This window comes from Etheostoma cragini, chromosome 2 (assembly GCF_013103735.1).
Source record: "Etheostoma cragini isolate CJK2018 chromosome 2, CSU_Ecrag_1.0, whole genome shotgun sequence".
Taxonomy (NCBI): Eukaryota; Metazoa; Chordata; class Actinopteri; order Perciformes; family Percidae; genus Etheostoma; species Etheostoma cragini.
The window spans coordinates 2,602,839-2,623,709 of NC_048408.1; the positions used below are offsets into that span (position 1 = coordinate 2,602,839).

Consider the following 20,871-nt stretch of genomic DNA (forward strand, 5'->3'; position numbering starts at 1 on the left):
CAGAAACACACACACACACAAACACACACAGAGACAGACATACACAGACACACATAGAGACACACACACACACACACATACACACACACACATACACACACAGACACACACACACACACAAACACACATAGAGAAAAACACAAAGACCCACACACAGACACACACACACACATACACAGAGACACACACAAAGAGACACACACACTCAGAGACAAGCACACACACACACACACAGAAACACACACAGAGACACATACACACAGAGACACAGACAAAGAGACACACACAAACACAGAGACACACACACACACACACACACACACACACACACACAGACAATTCATTTTAATTAATTTTTTTGGTTGGATGAACTATAATTTCCCTAAAGATGATTATTTTGTATTTTTGTCTGTCTGATTCATGCTTGTGTTTAGAAATTAATCAGACGTTACTCAACAGTTAATCACTGCTTGAGTAGTTTTTTCATCTAGTAGTTTTTTACTCTTACTCAAGTAATTATTTGGATGACTACTTTTACTTTTACTTGAGTCAACATATACTGAAGTAACAGTACTTTTACTTGAGTACAATATTTGGCTCCTCTACCTACCTCTGCTCATTTAATTAAACATCATTTGATTCTTGGACTGAACTATATAAATGATCTGTTTACATAAATCTCGTCCAGTCTGCCTTTATAAAAATCCACCTACCGTGATTTTCTTCAGGGCACAACCTTACATCAACGCTCAGTTTACATATTATTGGGTAGTGATCGCTTCCAATAGTACCCACTCTGTGCACTTCCCACTCACACTTTGGAGCCATTCTACTAGACAAAAATGTGAGGTCTAAAACTGACTCTTACCAGTTCTAATATCAATCCTAGTCCTTCAAACACACAAAGTTCCTATCATTCATTATCTCCTCAATCACCTGTCGATTGTTATCCATCTTTTCCCCTTTCCATAGTGTATTGTGGACATTAAAATCTCCACTCATATAACACTATCTCTAGCCTGGTCTTCTATTTCTTCAAGTTTATTTAATTCTAACTGTTTACAAGGTTATAATAATTTATTATTACTATTTTCTTTCCCATTTTAAATCTAGCATGCCAAAATGCCGAATTTCCACCTTCGCAATGATTTGAATCATTTCAGTTTTAGATTTGATCTCCGCTGTTGCATTACAGTTTTTTTACGATTGCTATGACAGATTTTTCAATACTTTTAACAATTTTCTAAAACTCTTAACACAGTTAGCACTACATCGGCATTAACACAAGAAATGTGTTCATGTGTAAGCTATACACATTTCTTGTTGCTTTAACACATAATACATACAATTAACACAAATTTAAAATGCTTAAACGTCTTTTACACACAAGCTCAAATAGACCAAAACAGTAGATTTTTAATGCCAAATTTACCAATGCATTAACATTGTGTGTACGGACATATACAGCTTTTTAGAATCGCTATGACAGTCAATACATTTACCAAGTTTTCTAAACTCTTAACGCACCAACACACCTAAAACTCACAATGGCAAAACGGTTCATTTCATGCGCAAAATCACACATTGCAAACTATCTCCAAAACTATTTTTTTTGATACAATAATACACTGACACAACACACTATGTCTAACAACACACTGCAAACATGTTTCAAAATCAAATAATTATTCAAAACACCAACACATGTTCTCTTCCAACAGGAACATTTAGTCAATCGTAACACAGTGACAAAAAAACATCTCATCAGCTGAACTTACAGAAACTGCATTGTTTTTGAAAAATAGACAGTATATTGTATTGATCATATATTGTGTTATGCACATGCATTTTGTTTTGCTGCAGAAATTCAATACAACAAAAAATGACCATCTCAGAGGTAACTGAGGTAACCGACGTCCACCGAGTTAAACTCTAACGCAGCGGCGCTTAGCCGGGGGCTTGTGAGTATCCCCACTCCCGCCCGCGCCTCACACCCTGGGCAACTCCAGAATAGGACAAAATCAAACCCATACCCAGGACTGTGCGTAGAGGTAAGCCCCACCAGATCTAACTGGTAGCGCTCCAACTCCCGCACAAGTTCCGGCTCCTTCCCCTACAGAGAGGTAAAGTTCCACGTCCCCAGAGCAAACCTCTGCCGCCCAGGTCTGGTCCGTCAAGGCTCCTGACCTCCGCCACCATCCACGTGGCAGCGCACCCAACCACAGCAGCTCCTCCCACAGTTGGTGAGCCCATGGGATGGAGACAGGGGTGACACGTAGCTTCTTCGGGCTGTGCCAGACCGGGCTCCGTGGCAAACCCGGCCACCAGGCGCTCGCTGACAAGCCCTCCGTCTGGGCCTGGCCCCAGACGGGGGCCCCGGCCTCCTCCGGGCAAGGTCACTCCCTCTCTACCTTGGTTATTCATGGTTTTTTTTAACCATTCTTTGTCTGGCCTCTCACCTGAGACCACTTTGCCATGGGAGACCCTACCAGGAGCACACAGCTCCAGACAACGCAGCCTTCAGGTTCATAGGAACACACAAACCTCTCCAACACGATAAGGTAATGCTTCCCTGGAGAGGTTACATTATTATCTTCATTATTTTTGTATGTCTTGTATGTATGACTTTGTAACAGTCCCTATGGAATTTTGTTGCAGGCCTACTTGTCCAGAACAAAACTACCGAACCACACCTAGAAACCTTTCTCTAAATGCTGAGCCACCAAGCAGCTTCCCTCACAGGTTGGATATGTGCATGATGACCTTCTCTGCTGTCACTAATTGAGAATCCAATATAGCTACTGTCATCTAGTGGCACCTGGAGTAACATACAGCCAACTAAAATACGGTAATAAAAATAATTACCGTAATAAAAAAAACTAAAATAAAAATAATGCTTTACATGAGTACCATAACCAAGAAAAAAAGCATGAAAATATTTTTGAATCTGTTAAATTAAATTTGTAAAAATGTACATTACGATAAACTTGAATGCACATTACATGAAAGTTGCACTATCTCAAAGGTAATTATAAAATCCAACTGACATAGTGGAATGGAGTGAAACAGTCATGGGTGTGAAGGAAGGAAGTCTAGCCAAGTTCTTTGAAGATAGCTGTGAATTATGAGACATAATATGTCTCATAATTCGAGGCGCTTCAGATAAATATGGTTATAGTAGGCAAGTAAAAGTTTAGAGATATTCAGTTTGAATATTTACATTTTCTAACAATTTTTCTGTGTGAATTGAGCTCCAAATAGCCTCCTTATGAGTGAAGACCTTGTTTACCCAATAAGAAAAGATTTGTAGTCATTGCTTACCTGAAGCTCTATTGAAGATGTGCTAAGTCAGAATCATTTGTTTTGAGCTCCAAAGTGCTTTGAGTGGCGTGAAAACCATATTTCCATGACTAACACAGCTTTACAGCCTTTTCAAACAAGCTCTATAAAAGATGTTTATATTTCAGATCATCTGTACAGAGCTCCACACTGCTTTTTGTGGCAAGAAAACCATATTTCCTTGACTACCACAGCCTTACAATGATTGTTTACCGAAAGATTTAATGAAGATGATTCTATGACAGAATCATGTTAATTGAGTTACAAACGTCCTCCTTTTGCGTGAGGACATTGTTTACCCAACTAAAACAGATTTGTCAGTCAGTCATTGCAGAAACTCTAATGGGATGTTCCGTGTCAGAATCATGTGTCTTGGCTCCAAACTATGAGAAGCTTTAAAGTTTTTATATCAGAATCATGTGAATTGAGCTTCAAACTTCCTTCTTTGTATAAAGACCTGGTTTCCTCGACTAAAACAGATTTAGTAAATGCTTACCAGAAACTCTAATGAAGATATTTCTATGTCAGATTCAATGTGCACTGAGATCCAGACTGATTTTGTTGGTGTGACAACCATATATACATAACTAACACAGCCTTACCATGATTTCTTCCCAGAACCTTAACCTTAACCTTTATCAGAATCATGTGCATTGAGCTCCAAAGAGCTCCTTTTGTTGTGCAAAACTTGTTCCTAACAGTATAAAAAAAGCTTTACAGTCATCTATAACGAAAACTATAATAAATATGTTTCATTTCACAATCATGTGTATTGACTGGAGCCTGAAACACTTTGAGCTCTTGGACCACTCTTTTTGAAAAGTTATACTCTGTTGTGATTGGTCAACCAAATTTAAACAAAAGGCAATTTTTCTTCTGTAACCCATTCTGCTGTAACACAAGCTGGCCGTTGGCCCATGTGCGCATCAACTTCATATAAAAACAACCAAATTCGAACAAAGTAGCTTGCAAAGACTTCCAACAAGTACCTCTACATTCAGAACAACATGATCTGACTGTAATCTTCTTTTCTGTGTGAATTTATCTGCAGACTTTCATTTTGAGGTCATTTTGATGAGAAACAGTTTTCCATCACTGCAAAAGTTTTAGCAGCCATTATTCCCAGAAACTCATTTAGAAAAGAAACATGTGAATTCATCTCCAAGGAGCTTCAACCCTGTTTTAATCACTGAAAAACGTTATCATGTTACCAAATGCTCTCATTACCATGTTTCTATGTAAGAAAAGGACAACACAATTCAACCTTGTTTTCTTTGTAATTTCTACGTAAGAAACCTGTGAATTCATCTCTAAAGACTTCTTTCGATGGGAAAAACGTATTTATCACAGTAAGCAGATGTGGAGACTGTAGACTCATAAACGCTGGCCAAGGAGGTCAGCAAGGAGGGGGGCTTCTCAGACACCTATCTTCCACAAGAAATGCATGTTTAGGTTTCATGTTTCTGTAGTGTCGTATTATTGTGTTATTAGCAGTAATATTAGTGCAACACAATGAGGACGCCTTGTATCAATATGCAGCGGTTGCTTTATTTCAGTATTTATTTCTTCTTTGTTTTACCACAAGAGGATTAAGTGATGTAGATTTATATCCTGTACATACTCATTGAGAATTGTTGCTGTAGTAAGAAGGGAATCCTACCAAACAAATCACATATAATAAGAACCCTTTCACAACTGATTACATAAGGATTTTTTTTTTGTCATTACATGACAGCCTACCAATATAAAAATGTACCATTACCAACCTTGTTTGAAACTAAACATTCTCAAAATATCAGAAATGTCTTTTTTTTGACACCATCACATTTGTTGGCTCGGTAAATTATAAAATACAGTTGACCAGTTTGCTGAAACACAAATATGTTATTTATTGTGTGTGTGTGTGTGTGTGTGTGTGTGTGTGTGTGTGTGTGTGTGAGTGTGTGTGTATGTGTGTGTGTTAGAAGGGGTTGATGCGGAGTCCTGTTCCCAGAGGGGAGAAAGGGTTGACTTTTGCCCACATAAGAGCATCATTTAGAGAGATCGCTGATTTCCCATCCTCCAGCAAAAACATTGGACCCTGCACATAAAAAAGAAAATATGAAGATACAATATCAATAATAGGGCTGGCAATAGCACAGGTCAAATAGAAAAATATTTGACCTGTGTAATGTTGAATGGACAATTGTTGTGATCTGAGATCATTGACAGCACTATGACTAAAATAGGAAGGGGAATGAAACTGACTAGAAAGTGCTCCACTTCTTTAATATTCTATTTGATTATTCCAGTCATATTATCAGCAGCAGTAAAGAAAGACATAAATAAACCACAAGTTCAGACTGAACTTTCAGATTGGCACTCCAGTGCTGAACACGAACAATGTACTCTCAGTAGTGTTTTTTGCCATGGGCGAAGCGGTTAGCTGCCCAGGGAGGCATTTTTTCATGACAAAAAAAACAAAAAAACATCTGCACCTCAAAGTGGTTTTCTATTACCAATCAGTTGACGTGCAGCAAAAGGCTGCAGGGCGGAGCCAATACAGGGCCCGCTGCGTCAAAGAGTACAGACAGAAGACCAAATCTCTGCTTTGTTTAATGATACCTCATAAAATAGTGTACAAGAAATGGGTCTTTAGTTATTATAGAGGGAATATGAGACGGGGCAAACCATCACCAATTAAAATGGAACTATTTGCTGAGTTCAATGATACACAAGAGTCTACCTTAAACGGTTTACAAGTTATGAAAGGGGTGTGTCCTGAGTATAGCTAGAGTATAAGGAATGATATCATTTGTAGATCACACATTCTAAGTTTCATGTAAATTGGATGATGTTTGTCATTTAAGGCTGATTTCCTGTTGCAGCAGGAGGCGCTATGACCAAAAGTCAATATTGGCTTCAGGGCTTCACACTAATTTTGAACTTTCAATTCAGTGGGCTTTTTTGTACGTCTTGACATGATATATGTGTACCATGTTTCGTTAGTCCACATCAAACATCCTGCAGGGGATTATCTTTTAAAGTTTGTAGGGGTGCTAGCGGGTCATTTTGTGCGCCTTTTCCCAAATGCCTTAAAAGAATGCAAATTTTCCCAGGCCAAGTTTTGAGTATGTTAAGCCCTTCGAAAAAACAAGATAGAAGAATTCCTTCAGTTTCAATAGGGCCTTCGTCGTTTAGGCCTTAATTAAATATTTCTTAAAAAGTACTAAACCAATAAATTTAAGTACCACTTTTTAAGAACATTTGCTCAATGGAGATGTATTACATGTGAAGGTGAATACATATCCTGCTGTGAATGCTGTTTGTCACTCTGCCTGATGAAAAGAACTACTATACTGTCACTGTTTCAGTTGCTCACCTCAAAGAGGACAAAGAGCAGATAACTGTTAACAGATGACAGCTCTGCAGAGTTGTATTATTATGACATTTCATAAAATGATGAAGCAGTCTCAGACCTTCTAGTAATTAATGTATTTAGCAGAAACACTGACCTGGTGACCCATGAGCTCTTGTGGGGCGGTATCTGACACTGAGGGCTACTGAACATTCTTCAGTATGTGATGAGTTGGGAGTGAGAATGGTTTGGACGAAACAGAAGCAATAGCCATAACCATCACACAAGGAATGCCATCTCAGGTAAGCCCCAAGGACAAACTACCTAAAATGCACAGTTATCTATTGGTTGATAATGGCTTGAACTTCCTACCTTTTAACATAACTTGCACGTAACAAAAAAAGAAAGAGAAAAAGGCAAACCTAACGCCGCTGATCATATGACGGGAACTTTTTTGCCTACTGATCCTTCTTTGAAGATATTATAAATGTCACTAAATTATAATATAGCCTAAAGTATATTCTTTGTAATGATAGTATTCAGTACTATGTATTTGACTGTATTGTATGCATGTTTATATAGTTAACAACAAAATAACCAATAAAGTAAAGAAAATCATACCTGTATTATTTGTCCAGTGAAACAGGAAAGTTGAACATCTGAGTGGCTTGGCAGATTGGAGCCTGTCACATAATCAGCACCCCACAAGACTAAAGCAGCTGAGGGAGAGAGGAAACATGTTTTACTGCTGTTCTTTATGGATTCCTGTTAAAAGATATATTCGATGTACTATATTCAACTATATTCAACTGCTTGGCTGTGTAGCAATATAGGGGTGATTGTCACACTCTGTTCTCATAAAAGCTTATGCAAGCATTTCACAGGATGTTCTTTTTGTTGAAACATGTATCTCACGTTCTTTTATTGAAACATGTATCTCACTAAAGCACAAGGACGAAGGCCCAAACGGTTAGGACTGACACACACACTCACACACTATTCTGTTTGTATCAGTCCGGTTAGGACTGACACCACACACACACACACTATTCTGTTTGTATCAGTCCGGTTAGGACTGACACACACACTCACACACTATTCTATTTGTATCAACCTATAAATAAAGGAACAAGGAACTCTCTCGGTGCGATGCTCTTGGGTGTTAAGCCGAGCAGGTTGCCCTTTGTACAAAGTAGCTTGGTGTCCCGTGTCATCTCTTGAGCCATCTTGAACGTGAGGAGAGAAATCTCTTCACAATTCCCTATAATTAGGTTTTACACACAGTGCTCCCAATCAATTATGAACAGAACAGATAGCACTGAGAGGATCGTATTTTAGGTTGTTTCTCAAGTGCCTTCAAAACAATCCAGGTGCTGAGTGAGAAGCTTCAAAGGATTCAGATAGATGCCTACACCACACTGTGTGTCCAGCTGCGGATCTGCACGTCTGATTAGATAATCAGAGGAGCACCACAGGGGGCTGTCCTGTCGCCTCTTCTGTTCACTTTATACTCATGCTTTATACTCTGCTGATGTCATCTTGGATGACTCTGCCGTTTGTTGTATAGGTAGACAGGAGTAGGAGTACAGGGACCTGGTAACCATCTTCTCTGAACCACCTTCTCTTGATCAGACCACAACAAAGGAGATGGTCAAAGTCACATCAAGAGAACAAGAACATTCTGAGGAGGTGATGGACAAATAGGTATCTTTGAGTCCACGCTAACAACAGACTGGACTGAAAATGCAACCAGTCTGTTATTACGAAAGGACATCATTACTCTACTTCCTTAGGAAACTCAGTATTGTGAAATGCAGGGTATGGTGGACCCAAATACTTGATGATTTATTAATGCAAAAATAACGCAAGGAATCCAAACTGAGGCAGGCAAAAATTAAGTCCAGAAAGCAAAAGGTCAAAAGAGAAAATGATAACAAAAAACAGGAACACAGAAGACACAGGGGAAGGTTCCAACAAACAGACACAAACCTTACTGGAACAAACCAAGACTAAATACACAGGGTAAAAAAAAAAAACAGGGCTGGGAAACAGGTGAGAAACATCGGGCAATCACAAGGGCGGGAAAACACAGAAAGTAAAACTAGACAAGACAGCACAGAAAACCAGACTATCACAATAAAACCGGATACCCAACATAATACAAAACAAGACCAAACATTTCACAATCACAAGGAGACATAGAACCAAAATACCAGAAGAGTAGAAGAGAAAACCAAGAAAAATACGGAAACCATAACACTCAGGCCCTTTCATGTGTGTAACAAAATGTTGCTTATTGTTGCAAGCAAAATTTTCTTTGCGGCAGTGTGCTGGAGCATTAGAGCCATTGTCCCAGAAAACAGCCATAAACCTGTACAACCCTCTGTGTTAGGACAGGGGGGTCAGGAGGTGAAGCTTCAACCTTCCCCCTAACGGACTATAGACTGATAAAGGCATCTCTTATTCTGGACCTTTCGACTTCTTTGAACTATGTGGTATAGCTGCAATATGTCTACCGCCAATGAATATACAGTATATGTACAGTATTAAAGGTCCTTACTTTTACTTATTATTGAAGTTATTTTATGGTGTTGATAAGTATTATAAATGTGTTTCATTTTTATTGTAATTGAAATGATCTAGGCTGCTGTAACAGAAAAATGTTCTTCTGGAATTAAAAAGACAACTATCATTGGCCCATCCGGGATGGTGACAAATCTGCATACACTGGTTTGGTCAAAGCAACCTGGAACAGAACACTCTCCAAACTGTTGTTGAAAAGTGTACTTTAGCCATCATCTTTTACCGTACATACCAACAACAGTTTGTCTGATGTGAATCCAGTATTCTTTTATTTTATTTTTTTTAAGATAATTTTTTGTGCTTTTTTAGGCTTTAATTGAACAGGGCACCCAAAGACATGAAAGGGGAGAAGAGGGGGAATGACATGCAGCAAAGGGCCGCAGGTCAGAGTTGAACCTGGCCTCGCTGCGTCAAGCAGTAAACCTTTACATATCCTGTTGCCCTGAATCCAGTTCTATAATAATAATAATAGTAATACGTTTTATTTAAAGACGCCTTTCTTGGCACTCAATGACGCCGCACAGGGAATTCATATATTAAAAACAGCAAAACAAATACTATACATATTACTATACAGCAAAACAAATACTAAGCTACAGCAAAACAAATACTATACAGCAAAAACTAAACAAATACTATACAACAGCTAAACAAAAGGCAGTGCAATAGACATTTAGGTGGAATAGTCAGATAACAGATATGTTTTGAGTTGTGACCGGAAGTGGCCTGAAATGAATTAATGTTCTTGAGTTGTAATCATTACAGATGATCATTCAAATGCAATCATTCCTTGTGTTCTCTGCACATCTATCACTGTGTGGTTGGGATCAGTCACCAAACAGGACAAGAACAGACATCATCAGTGGCAACCTGCTGATGAGTATAGATCCTGCCCATCCATCCAGGATCTACACTCCTCCAGTCAGAAAACTGGAGGAAGCGTCACTACATAGACACAACATGTTTCAACTTCAGTCTCGTAGAGCTGTTTGTTTACATGTGTGCATGGACGTATGTACACTCATTTAAAGGATTATTAGGAACAACTGTTCAATTTCTCATTAATGCAATTATCAAATCAACCAATCACATGGCAGTTGCTTCAATGCATTTAGGAGTTCACTGTACTAAAATGGCCCCCGTAGTCACCAGATGTCAACCCAGAGAACTTTGGGATGTGGTGGAATGGGAACTTCGTGCCCTGGATGTGATAAATCTCCATCAACTGCAAGATGCTATCCTTTCAATATGGGCCCACATTTCTAAAGAATGCTTTCAGCACCTTGTCGAATCAATGCCACGTAGAATTAAGGCAGTTCTGAAGGCGAAAAGAGGTCAAACACAGTATTAGTATGGTCTTCCTAATAATCCTATAGGTGAGTGTATATGCTTATGTGTTTATATATGCAAATTTATATCTGCACAAAGCTACTTTGACTATTGTCAATGTATATGTTGAACTTCCGCTTTGTTGTCCTTGTTTTTAGTAGTGTACCTATATAAGTGTAAGAGCAACAGAAGACAGAGTCAAATTCCTTGTCCATTTAAACTGATTCTGATTCTATCTTTTAACAGACCACAGCCAGCATCAATACCCTACCCAAGACATGGGCTTATGTGCTGATCCTATATGGTCTGCACCAAAATATAAAAAAGAATTCTTTTATTCGCTAGTTTTATAAACTGTTTTTTTTATACCAGAGTCTGTTGGCTGGATTCTTCTCTCGAGGCAGATGAACTCTTCTCTTTGACACTCTGATGGAGGACTGTTGAGAAACAGAAAGACAGATGCAATTCTAAAGCTGTGTACATAAGCAATGTAGAGGTATTATAGTGATAACCAGCCACTGTTATTTGACTTCTGCTTGGGAATTTAAGCATATGATAATATGAACATAAATAAAGATGTAGAGATCAACACTCAGATTTGGCCACTTTTGCAGCAGCAGTATCCAAAACTCATGTGCTGCCATCCTCCCCTTTATATGACTGCATTATATAAATCCTACAGGCTAACTCTGGCCATTTGAAGTCTGTTTCCTACACACAAACTAAATAAAGTCTGATGGTAGTATACTCCAGCTTGTGCATAACACTCAGCCAACGAACACTGGCCCATTTATTTAAAATCTTGATTGATGTGCATTGTCCTAATAAAAAAAAAGTGTGATTATGTTACCAAGGTGTGACTGCAATTACAGTGTTCCCAAATTTACCATCTCCTTTTTAAACCTCTTATCTGACTTGGCACATTGTCATACTTTGTGTGTGTATTTATGTGTGTGTCTGTGTGTGTGTGTGTGTTTGTGAGGCCTGTAACCTACTTGCTGTTACTTTGTGTGCAGGCCCGCCAGGCATTCAGCTCCACAGACAGTTGCTCAATCTTCAGAGGAACATGCACTTCCCTCCGCTTTAACAACTGACTGAAAAATAGAAAGACAAATGTGGAAGTTGGACTGACTAACACTGGGATTCACCAGACATAGAAGCAACGCATTACGACTGTGCCATGGTTTGGGTATGTCCTCCACCACGTGACATACCACACCGGGAGCCTTTTTTGAAACAGAACATTTTGCTTCCAGATTCAGTTGATTTGGTAATTTTTCCGTATACATTTGTGCTTCTACCATGGAAATAAGTAGTCTACATAGTAAAATGTTTTATTTTTTAACCCAGTTGTGAAAAACATGGTTCAAAGACTTGTGACTATGTTTTAGTTTAAATAATGTAAAGATGTGTAAGATGCGCACAGTGTTTGGCCGGAATTCTCCTTTAATACTTAGAATGGGTTATATGCATTAATAAAATTGTACTGTGTGTATCTGACGATTAAGGAAGAAAAGGTGTTTGTTTTGTAGTTCTCATTCATTGCATTTGTTTCGATGTCTCACTCCCTGCATTTATCTCATTAAGACAATCCTGATTGGCTGGTGATCGAGTGTCCGCAGCACGTGGTTCCATCCCACTTCAAATAGCTTACGATACGACACCATTCTAAAACCGCTTCTTGCTTCAAAGCATATCACTGTTGTGCAGGCTAGCTAGCTTAACTGTCCACGGAACAGAGCCATCCTAGTTTAACGTCTACATCGCCGGGCAGCAGCTGCCTTTGACACGACTCTTCGGTCTCACCACAGACTAGAGCGTTATCCGCCACAGCGTTTCACGGTAAGGCTATTTCTTCATTTTAGCACACCAGCTACTGCTCGGTATCTTTGCGTTTAGCACTCCAGCTAAAAAAGATGCCCTCTAACGTCCCTCACACTAGAGGACACAAAGACCCAGGGGCTTGACTTCGCTTTTGTGGAAACAAAATTTCGAGCAGGGACACACACCAGGTCTGCTCGTGTTGCCTCGGGCTGGAACACGCCCGCCTGGCAATTGAAGCCCCAGGTTCATGCAGGCACTGTGCCTGCTTTACCATGAAGAGCCTTCGCTTACTGGTGCTCACTCCTCTCTCTTATCAGAGGGAGCGATGGGCAGCTCTCACAAATTCAGCCTGGGTACTGAGAACAATATCTTGGGACTATTGGATTTAATTTTCTGTGGCCCCCACTCGTTTCTCGGGCCTAATCTGTTCAAAGGCCCGGGGGAGTCAGCTCGCGTTCTTCTGGAGGAAATTATCTTGATGAAAGGAGAGCGATATGTGTAGTGCCACCCAAGCTGAGTCGGAGCGGCTTTTACTCCAGGTATTTTCTGGTCGTCAATTGGGGAGGGAACGGAATTTGTCCTATCCTGGACCAGCGGGCTATGAACAAATACCTTCAAAAATACAAAATCAGGATGTTCACAGGATGTCTCTGCTTCGTCTGGTGCACCAGGGTGACTGGTGATCTGTCGATCTAAGAGACGCATATTTCAATATTGTGATCCATTCTCTGCACAGCAAATAGCAGAGGTTTGCTTTTCGGGGTGTGTGTTATGAGTATGAGTTTCCCTTCAATCTGTCCCTGAGCCCGAGTGTTTGTGAGGTGTACCAAAGCAGCTGTAGCCTCGTTAAGGGTCGGCAGAGTCTCCGTCTAGTTACATATTTAGACGACTGGCTCCTTTTGGCACAGTCAGAGAAGGAGTCTGTGACGCACATTATCATACAACAGCTGACCAATCTGGGTTTTATAATAAACACGGAGAAGAGTGTGCTTTCCCCAGTACCACATCTAATATTTCTGGGGCTGTCTCTGGACTCGGTGTCCTTCCCAGCCTGCCTGTTGGCGGAGAGGGTGAAGGTTATCAGGGCTTGTCTAGCGCATTTTTGACTACGTGTCCATTGCTTTCAGGATATGTCTGAGGTTACTGGGACTGATGGCAGCGGCTATTCTGGTGATCCCACTAGGCCGCCTGTTTATGAGGGATTTGCGGGGAATGCGGAATGGCTCTGCACCACTGTAGGCATCCGGCTTCCTTGGCGCAGGGAGTAGTCTTGGGCCCCGTCCTGGCATGGAAGATGTTCACCATGTCCGCAAGCTTTTTGGGCTGGGGGGGAACACAGGAGGGCCGTTTTGTGATAGGCGTTTGGAGCGAGAGTCTCCGGCTCTATCACATAATTTACCTTGAGCTCTTGGCAGTATTTCTCGCCCTGAGGCATTTCCTGCCGCTTCTCAGCGGACACCATGTTCTGGTGAGAATGGACAACAGTAGTAGGTAGCCTTCTAGTACCTTCTATCTCTGGGAGCTCTGAATCAGGGCACAGATTTGCTGTCCAGGGGCACACCGCTGTACGGCAACTGGGCTCTGCACCCAGCCATTGTGTAGTCGGACTAAGCTGGGCCGAAGTTGACCTGTTTGCATCGAAAGACAATGCGCAATGTCCTTTTTTAATACACAATCCAGGCGTGCCTCTCGGCGTGGACGTGCTCGCGTATGCGTGGCCGTTGGTTCTCCTGTCTGCATTCCCTCCTCTGCCTCTGATACCCCCAACTGTGTCCAGGGTGAGAGAGCACCAGAGCAGGATGATTCTAATAGCTCCACACTGGCCGGCGGAGATATGTCTACTGCTTTGCGGACAGCCCTGGCAACTGCCTGCAAGTACATGCTGACCCAGGCGGAGGGGACAATCTTTTACCCCCACCCCGAGCGACTGGCGCTACGGGCTTGGCCCGTGAGTGGTGCAATTTACACACAGTTGGGCTCCACCAGAATGTGATCAAGACTGTTCAAAGTGCCAGGGCTTCTTCCAGCAGATCCATATATGACTGTAAGTGGAGGGTGTTTGAGGAATGGTGTCTCAGGGAGGGACATGTCTCTTTTCAGTGCCCTGTTGGCGCAATTTTGTCATTCTTGCAAGACTTTATTGACAAACATAAAGCCTTCTCCACCATAAAAGTGTACCTGGCTGCCATTACAGCTTGTCATGTGGGGTTTGAGGGTAAAACAGCTAGCCAACACCCTTTGGTTCGTTTAATGAAAGGAGCACATTGACTGCTCCCTGTTTCCAAGCTCACTTGACGTCTCTGCACCAAGTGTGGCACGTGCATGGCTGAGCACGGGGCCATTGCTGGAGCAGAGCATTGCTACCTGAGTGCCGGTGGTTCCTGAGATAAGCTTGTCTGGCAATACGGGAGTCTCCATATCCCATAGTGAGACCTCAAATCAAATGTTATGAATATAAACTTTAGGTTACTTGCGTAACCCCGGTTCTCAGAGTAGCATGAGTGAGATCTCTCACCAGACAACCCTTCTTGCTGGGGCGAAGCAAGAAGAGGTGCTTATTTTGAATGGTGTCGTATGGTAAGGGGGATGGACCCACGTGACGCGGACACTCGATCACCAGCCAATCAGGATTGAAGTAATTAGATAAATTCTTCTGAGGAATACGCAGGAAGGCGTATCCCATAGTGAGACATTTCACTCATGCTACTTTGAGAACCGGGATTACGCAAGTAACCTAAAGTTACTTGTAAGATATAATGCTAATGTGGAGGAGCGGAGCGGGGGATTTGAGGCTTTCTATTGTCTCTCCGGGTCAAAATAACAGATACAAACCAATCAAGACTCATAATGTTGTCCAATCCCATCTACTTTATTTGCATGTTCGAGGTTACAGCTTAAAAGGTAACTAGTTAAGGCGAAAACATTCACTAGTTAACTAGTTGACTCTTTGGAGCTTACTAGTTAACTTGTGTGTTAACTGGTTAGGGCTGTAATGGTATGCTCTATGAAACCGTAATAGCCTCAGAGCCACAAACCAGTTTTGCGGTGATAGATTGGAAGATCAGCAGATCAAGCGTGACTTGATCTTGAACTTGAGCCACGGCATGCTCAAGCACTACATTGGTCAGCAGACTGCTGTTTTCTCAGCATTAACAGACAAGAGTGTCAAGAAGAACATTAAAGACATCGTCACTCTATCTAATGATGATGTGAAACCAGCTGAGGACGTGGTCCAGGTTCTTAAACCTTTGAAAACCGTGATGACCCTCATGAGCACTGAGCAGATGCCAATTATTTCAGTGATCATGCCATTGAAACACAGAATCCTGGCCTCCAGGAAGCACAGTGGCTCTGAATCAACAGTAGTAAAAGTCATCAAAGCTACTATTGCACATGACTTTGATGACAGATTCCCTGATACTGATGGGGATGGGGATACTATGAAGTTTCTTCATATAAGCACTGAACTTGACCCGCTTCAAATCTCTACCTTTCCTTGGTAAAACCACCCATAACACAATTGCCAAGGGTTGTTGTTCACAGACTGTTCAGGTATTTGATTGTTTTTATATTAATATAATTGTGTGCTGTGTGAATGAGTTAGACATATTGAAATAATTCTATTTTTAAATATAGTCAGATATTAAATGCTTAACTTTATTAAAAGCTTTATTTGTTGTATATGTCCTGTATTTCATATCCTTCATTGTATCTAACATTATGCTTCAATTTGTTATGGATTTTGTCTGTTAGGACCAGAAGTATCAACACAACGTGAAACTTTGCTCGAAGTATCACCAGGGGCTCTACACATGAACTCGAGCATTGAGAACATTGTTTGTGTTCAAAGAATTTACTAAAAAGAAAGGTTACATACAGTTCTTGACAACACCACAGACAATTCAGAAACCTTTTTTGATATGTGCAAAATGTTAAAGCCATCTACCTGGTGTATTCGTAGAGTGCAGGTACGATGCTAGAATACTGTCTTCTAATGGCAAGCAGACCTCCAATATAACCACACAGAATCAACAGCTCACTGCGGGTTCTAAACACACACACAACACACACACACAGAGAGAGAGAGAGAGAGAGAGAGAGAGAGAGAGAGAGAGAGAGAGAGACCTGGTTGATGATCAAGTCTGACAAAATGGAAATTAAAATAACTATTAATACTTATAGTAATAAAGTAATAATTGTTCTTACTCAGTCAACTTTGCTGTGAGCAGGCTGTCAGTTCTGATGTAGCTCATCAGGTCCAGCATTGGCTGAACACTGTCCACTGTCCAATCAGATCTAGTCATCTGCTCTGGTGAGGATTACAATTAAAGAGAGTTTGTGATTAATCAGAGCTTTAGAAAGACAGAAATGAATGAACAAGACAAGTTGCAGCATTGCTGCATTTTTCATTGACTCGGTTAGTACAGCGGACTCGTCCCCCCGTCAGGCCAGCTGAGAGACACCGAGAGTGCAACACACAATGGAGTAGCAGAGAGACAGCAGAGACATCAGAAACAGTCACACTGCCGTTCCCAGTGGCGATCAGGCCGCTAGCGGTAGAAAGTGGGAGAAGGTGGAACTTCTCCCTTCTGCTCAGACCCGGAGAAGAGGAGTGCAAGGCTTACAACAGAGGTAGCTAACAGACTCACAAACTTTTGTTCTAGCTTTGACATTCTCCCGCTGATTCCTGTACCGTTTTTTTTATTGTTATAGATTTCTCATAGTTACATGTAGTTACATCCGTATGCATTATGTAATTGGATATTATAATTAGAGTGTTTTTTAAGATTGTTTTATTTATCTTGTTTTTAAAAATGAACATGTTTTTTCTTTTTATCAGTTTCATTTTGTCTCATATTAAACACCACTGTTAGGTGATTCCAGCGCGGAGGAACATTTTTTGGACATCGAAGTCGCCCACCAGCTCTTCATTCCTCACATTCCCCTCGACACTCCCCTTCACGTCACTAGCCTCAACGGTCGGTCTCTCACCACAGTCACTCACTGCACTCCCCCGCTTAAGCTCCTCACATCCGGAAACCACCACGAATCAATATCCTTCCACCTCATCTCCTCCCCAGTCTCACCCGTCGTTTTGGTCTTCCCTGGCTCGTCATTTATTACCCAAATGTGGACTGGGCGCGGGGAAAGATTAGAAATTGGAGTACAGCCTGCCATTCCTCCCGTTTGTTGTCTGCTCGAGCCCCCAGTAAATCCTCTGTATCCCCTGATTCTCCCAATCTGTCTCTGGTTCCCTCAGAGTACCACAATCTTGCCATGGTCTTTAGTAAGGACCAGGTGATGTTGTTGCCCCCTCAACGCCCCTACGACTGATCAATAGCCCTCCTCCTGGACGCTCCCCTCTCTTCCAGCCACCTGTTAAAGCTTTCTCGCCCGGAGAGAGAGGCTACGTAGCAAAATGCAATTGAGATAATATTGTGTGGTCGATTGTGGCGCAGAATGGATTTATCTAGATAATTCGTCTCTCTGTGTTTTCCTGTACTTGCCCCTTGTTGTTTAATAGCCCCTGCAGTATCCTCTCCACTCCCATTCCTGTCTCCGGTCAGCTGGCTCTCCTCTGTCCTCCTCCCACGGCGCCCCGCTTCCAACTGTCTCCGTCTCCACTCCTAGTGCCCATGTCTCCTCCCCGGCTTCCCAACTCCAAGTATCCCCCCTCCCTGAGATCTCCCCTGCGTCCCAGTAATAAATAATAAACCCCTTATTGTTGAGCCGTGCGTTTGAGTCCTCCTGTTCTCATCCTAACACTCCTTCCAACTTTAATAGTCTTGCCCCACATGCTTAGGAGATGCGGAGAGAGTTGTGGCTAGCTGTACATCCTGCACAAATTAATACAAAAAGTGGGCTCTCAGAAGATTTTGGTTTCTATTGCTGGAACCGCCCGGTGTGGGCCTGGTTTTGTGATTAAGTCCTTACTCAAGACGAGATGAGTGGATGGATGATTGTAAGATTGAAGCAGTACACTTTTGCAATTGAGATAATATTGTGTGGTCGATTGTGGCGCAGAATGGAGAGCAAAATAGTGGAGAGGGTTTAGTGGGTTATTTATTTTAGAAATGCTGGAAGAGACACATTCAAGGTGTGGACCTACTCCGTGAAATCTGCTTTTTACAATGATTTTATGCAGACACCTAATCAGACACTATACTTGTTATGTCCGGCATAACATTCGTTCACTCTCCTTCTACTTTATTAAGCCTCCCTCCATCTGACTATTTCTAACTCCTGCCTCCCAATGTTGCCACAGACACTCACCTCTCTACTCTATCCTTTTCTCTTTCTGCCTCCTTACTTCACGGCAGTCTCGCAAGACCCCCCCCCCCCACAGTTCCGTGGTTATCTGACTCAGTGTATGCTGTAAGATCAACTACATGGGCAGCAGAAAGGAAATGGCAAAGCATCCAGATGATCTGATTTCCTATCAGTCTCTTCTTTCTTCTTTCACTGCCTCTATTTCTGCAGCAAAAGCTCTTTTTCTCAAACCAAAATTGAATCCTTTTTCTCCAACCTCCTCCATCCTCGCTCCTACCAACCTAGTTTGTCAACTACTTTGTAAAAAGATAGAAGATATTTGCTCTTCATTCTCCACCACACTTCCTGAAATCATCTTACCAACCATCTCATCCTGTACTCTCTCCTCTTTCACCCCTCAAATTCTTACTTTGATTACCTCCACCTCCTTTTTTTATCACAACTACGCTGATGACACCCAACTAATTCTCTCCTATCTGGAGTCTTAAACTCAAGTAGCAGCACAGATCTCAGATTGTCTGATAGACATTTCTTCGTGGATTTCCACACACCATTTGACTAGACTAAGCTCCTTTTCCTTCCAGGGAAGGGCTTGCTACCCAAGACCTGACTATAACAATTGGCAACTCTGTGGTAGTCCCCACCCAGATTGCTAGAAACCTGGGTGTGACAATCAATGACCAACTCTCCTTCACTGCCAACATTGCTGCAACTACCCAATTGTGTAGATACATGCTGCATAACATCAAAAGGATACGTGCCCATCTAACGCAGAAGGCAGCTAAGGTTCTGGGTCAGGCTCTAGTCATCTCACGTCTAGACTACTGCAACTCCCTTCTGATTGGCCTTCTTGCATGTGCCATCCGGCCCCTGCAACTCAGTCATAACGCAGCAGCTTGACTTGTCTTCAACCTCCCAAAGTTCTCCCAAACTACACTACTTCACTGGTTACCAATTGCTGCCTGCATCTGCTTCAACACACTAGTACTTGCATACAGGGCCAAGAACATCCAGCATACATCCAGGACATGGTCAAACACCATACTCCCAAACGCCCACTCCGTTCTTCATCTGCCAACCTGCTTGCTGCTCCCTCACAGCGAGGAAGAACGAATCACTCAACCAAGTCCTGAGTATTTGCTGACCTGGATCTTAAATGGTCAGGATGTCCTCCTAAATCAGGATGGCAGTAAGCCTACAGATCACATGTCACTTCTCTGTTCCGACTGCAACTTGGATGATGATAGGAAAAAAAATATTCTTGAAGCTGCTCTTTTATATGGCTCTTTGTGGTTTTGTTTATTTAAAGATAATGTACTCGCACTAACTACTTGTTGTCTGGAGTTTGCATCTTCAGGGTTGGAAGAACTTAATTGGAAATTGCTTTGGATAAAAGCGTCAGCAAAGACATTATGTAATGTATATGCATATGTATGACATGCCAATTTGTATGCCATTACTGGCGTGTTATCAAGACGCATACTGGCTTTAAGCCATTTGGCCTTCATTGACTTGCATTACCTTGTGATTGAGTATAAATTTGTGATTTATGGACGGCCAAAAATTTGCTTATGGAGGTTTGTTGGGACAGTCACAGTCAAGGTCACAGGACTTTCACCCAGGAGAGTAGGGATAATTTCCTAAGTGTGGTGTTTGCTTCGTGAACCGAGTGTGATGTTAATTTTCCTAGTTTGTTGTTGTCCTTAAGCCAACCCAATTCTTCCTTTCCTAAATCCAACCCTGATCTTTATTTCCTAATCCCAACCTTTTCTTCTTTTCTTAAACCCATACTGGCTTTAGAGTGTATATCAATGCCGTTTGGCTTCCATAGACTTACATTACCTTGTGATTTCCTGTAAATTTACGCCATAGCGAGTAGTATAAAAGGCCAAAAATACGCATATGGAGGTAAGTTGGGGTGGAGGATGGGTTAAACACAGGACTTTCACCTAGGAGAGTGGGGATTGTTTCCTGTGTGTTCCGTTTGCTTTGTGTCCCGAGTGTGAAGTCTATTTTCACGTTTGTTGCTGTACAACCAGCCAACCCCATTCTTCCTTTCCTAAACCCAACCCCATTCTTCTTTTCCTAAACCCAACTTGCGTGTGCGTTTCCTAAACCCAACGTAGCCTCATGATAATACGCCACGTGGCTTTCAGAAAGTGACGTGCATGTTTACGCTGTATTAACGC

General features: G+C 41.7%; 1 protein-coding gene across 5 annotated transcripts in view; it reads right to left on the reverse strand.

Moving 5' to 3' along the window:
- Nucleotides 1-4,917: 4,917 nt before the first annotated feature.
- The window catches only part of wdr17 (WD repeat domain 17), a 75,964-nt gene continuing 60,010 nt past the window's right edge, over nucleotides 4,918-20,871 (reverse strand). For 2 of the 5 annotated variants that reach the window (XM_034860484.1, XM_034860501.1), the window contains exons 27-32: nucleotides 16,619-16,721; nucleotides 16,359-16,460; nucleotides 11,584-11,682; nucleotides 10,958-11,025; nucleotides 7,298-7,395; nucleotides 5,268-5,419 (exon numbers count right to left, since the gene is read on the reverse strand). In XM_034860484.1, coding sequence (XP_034716375.1) covers nucleotides 5,300-5,419; nucleotides 7,298-7,395; nucleotides 10,958-11,025; nucleotides 11,584-11,682; nucleotides 16,359-16,460; nucleotides 16,619-16,721 — 590 coding nt within the window. In that variant the 3' untranslated portion in view covers nucleotides 5,268-5,299. Of the gene's footprint in view, nucleotides 5,233-5,267; nucleotides 5,420-7,297; nucleotides 7,396-10,957; nucleotides 11,026-11,583; nucleotides 11,683-16,358; nucleotides 16,461-16,618; nucleotides 16,722-20,871 lie in introns of those variants that run through there. The other 3 variants (XM_034860492.1, XM_034860509.1, XM_034860517.1) reach the window with 3 other exon arrangements.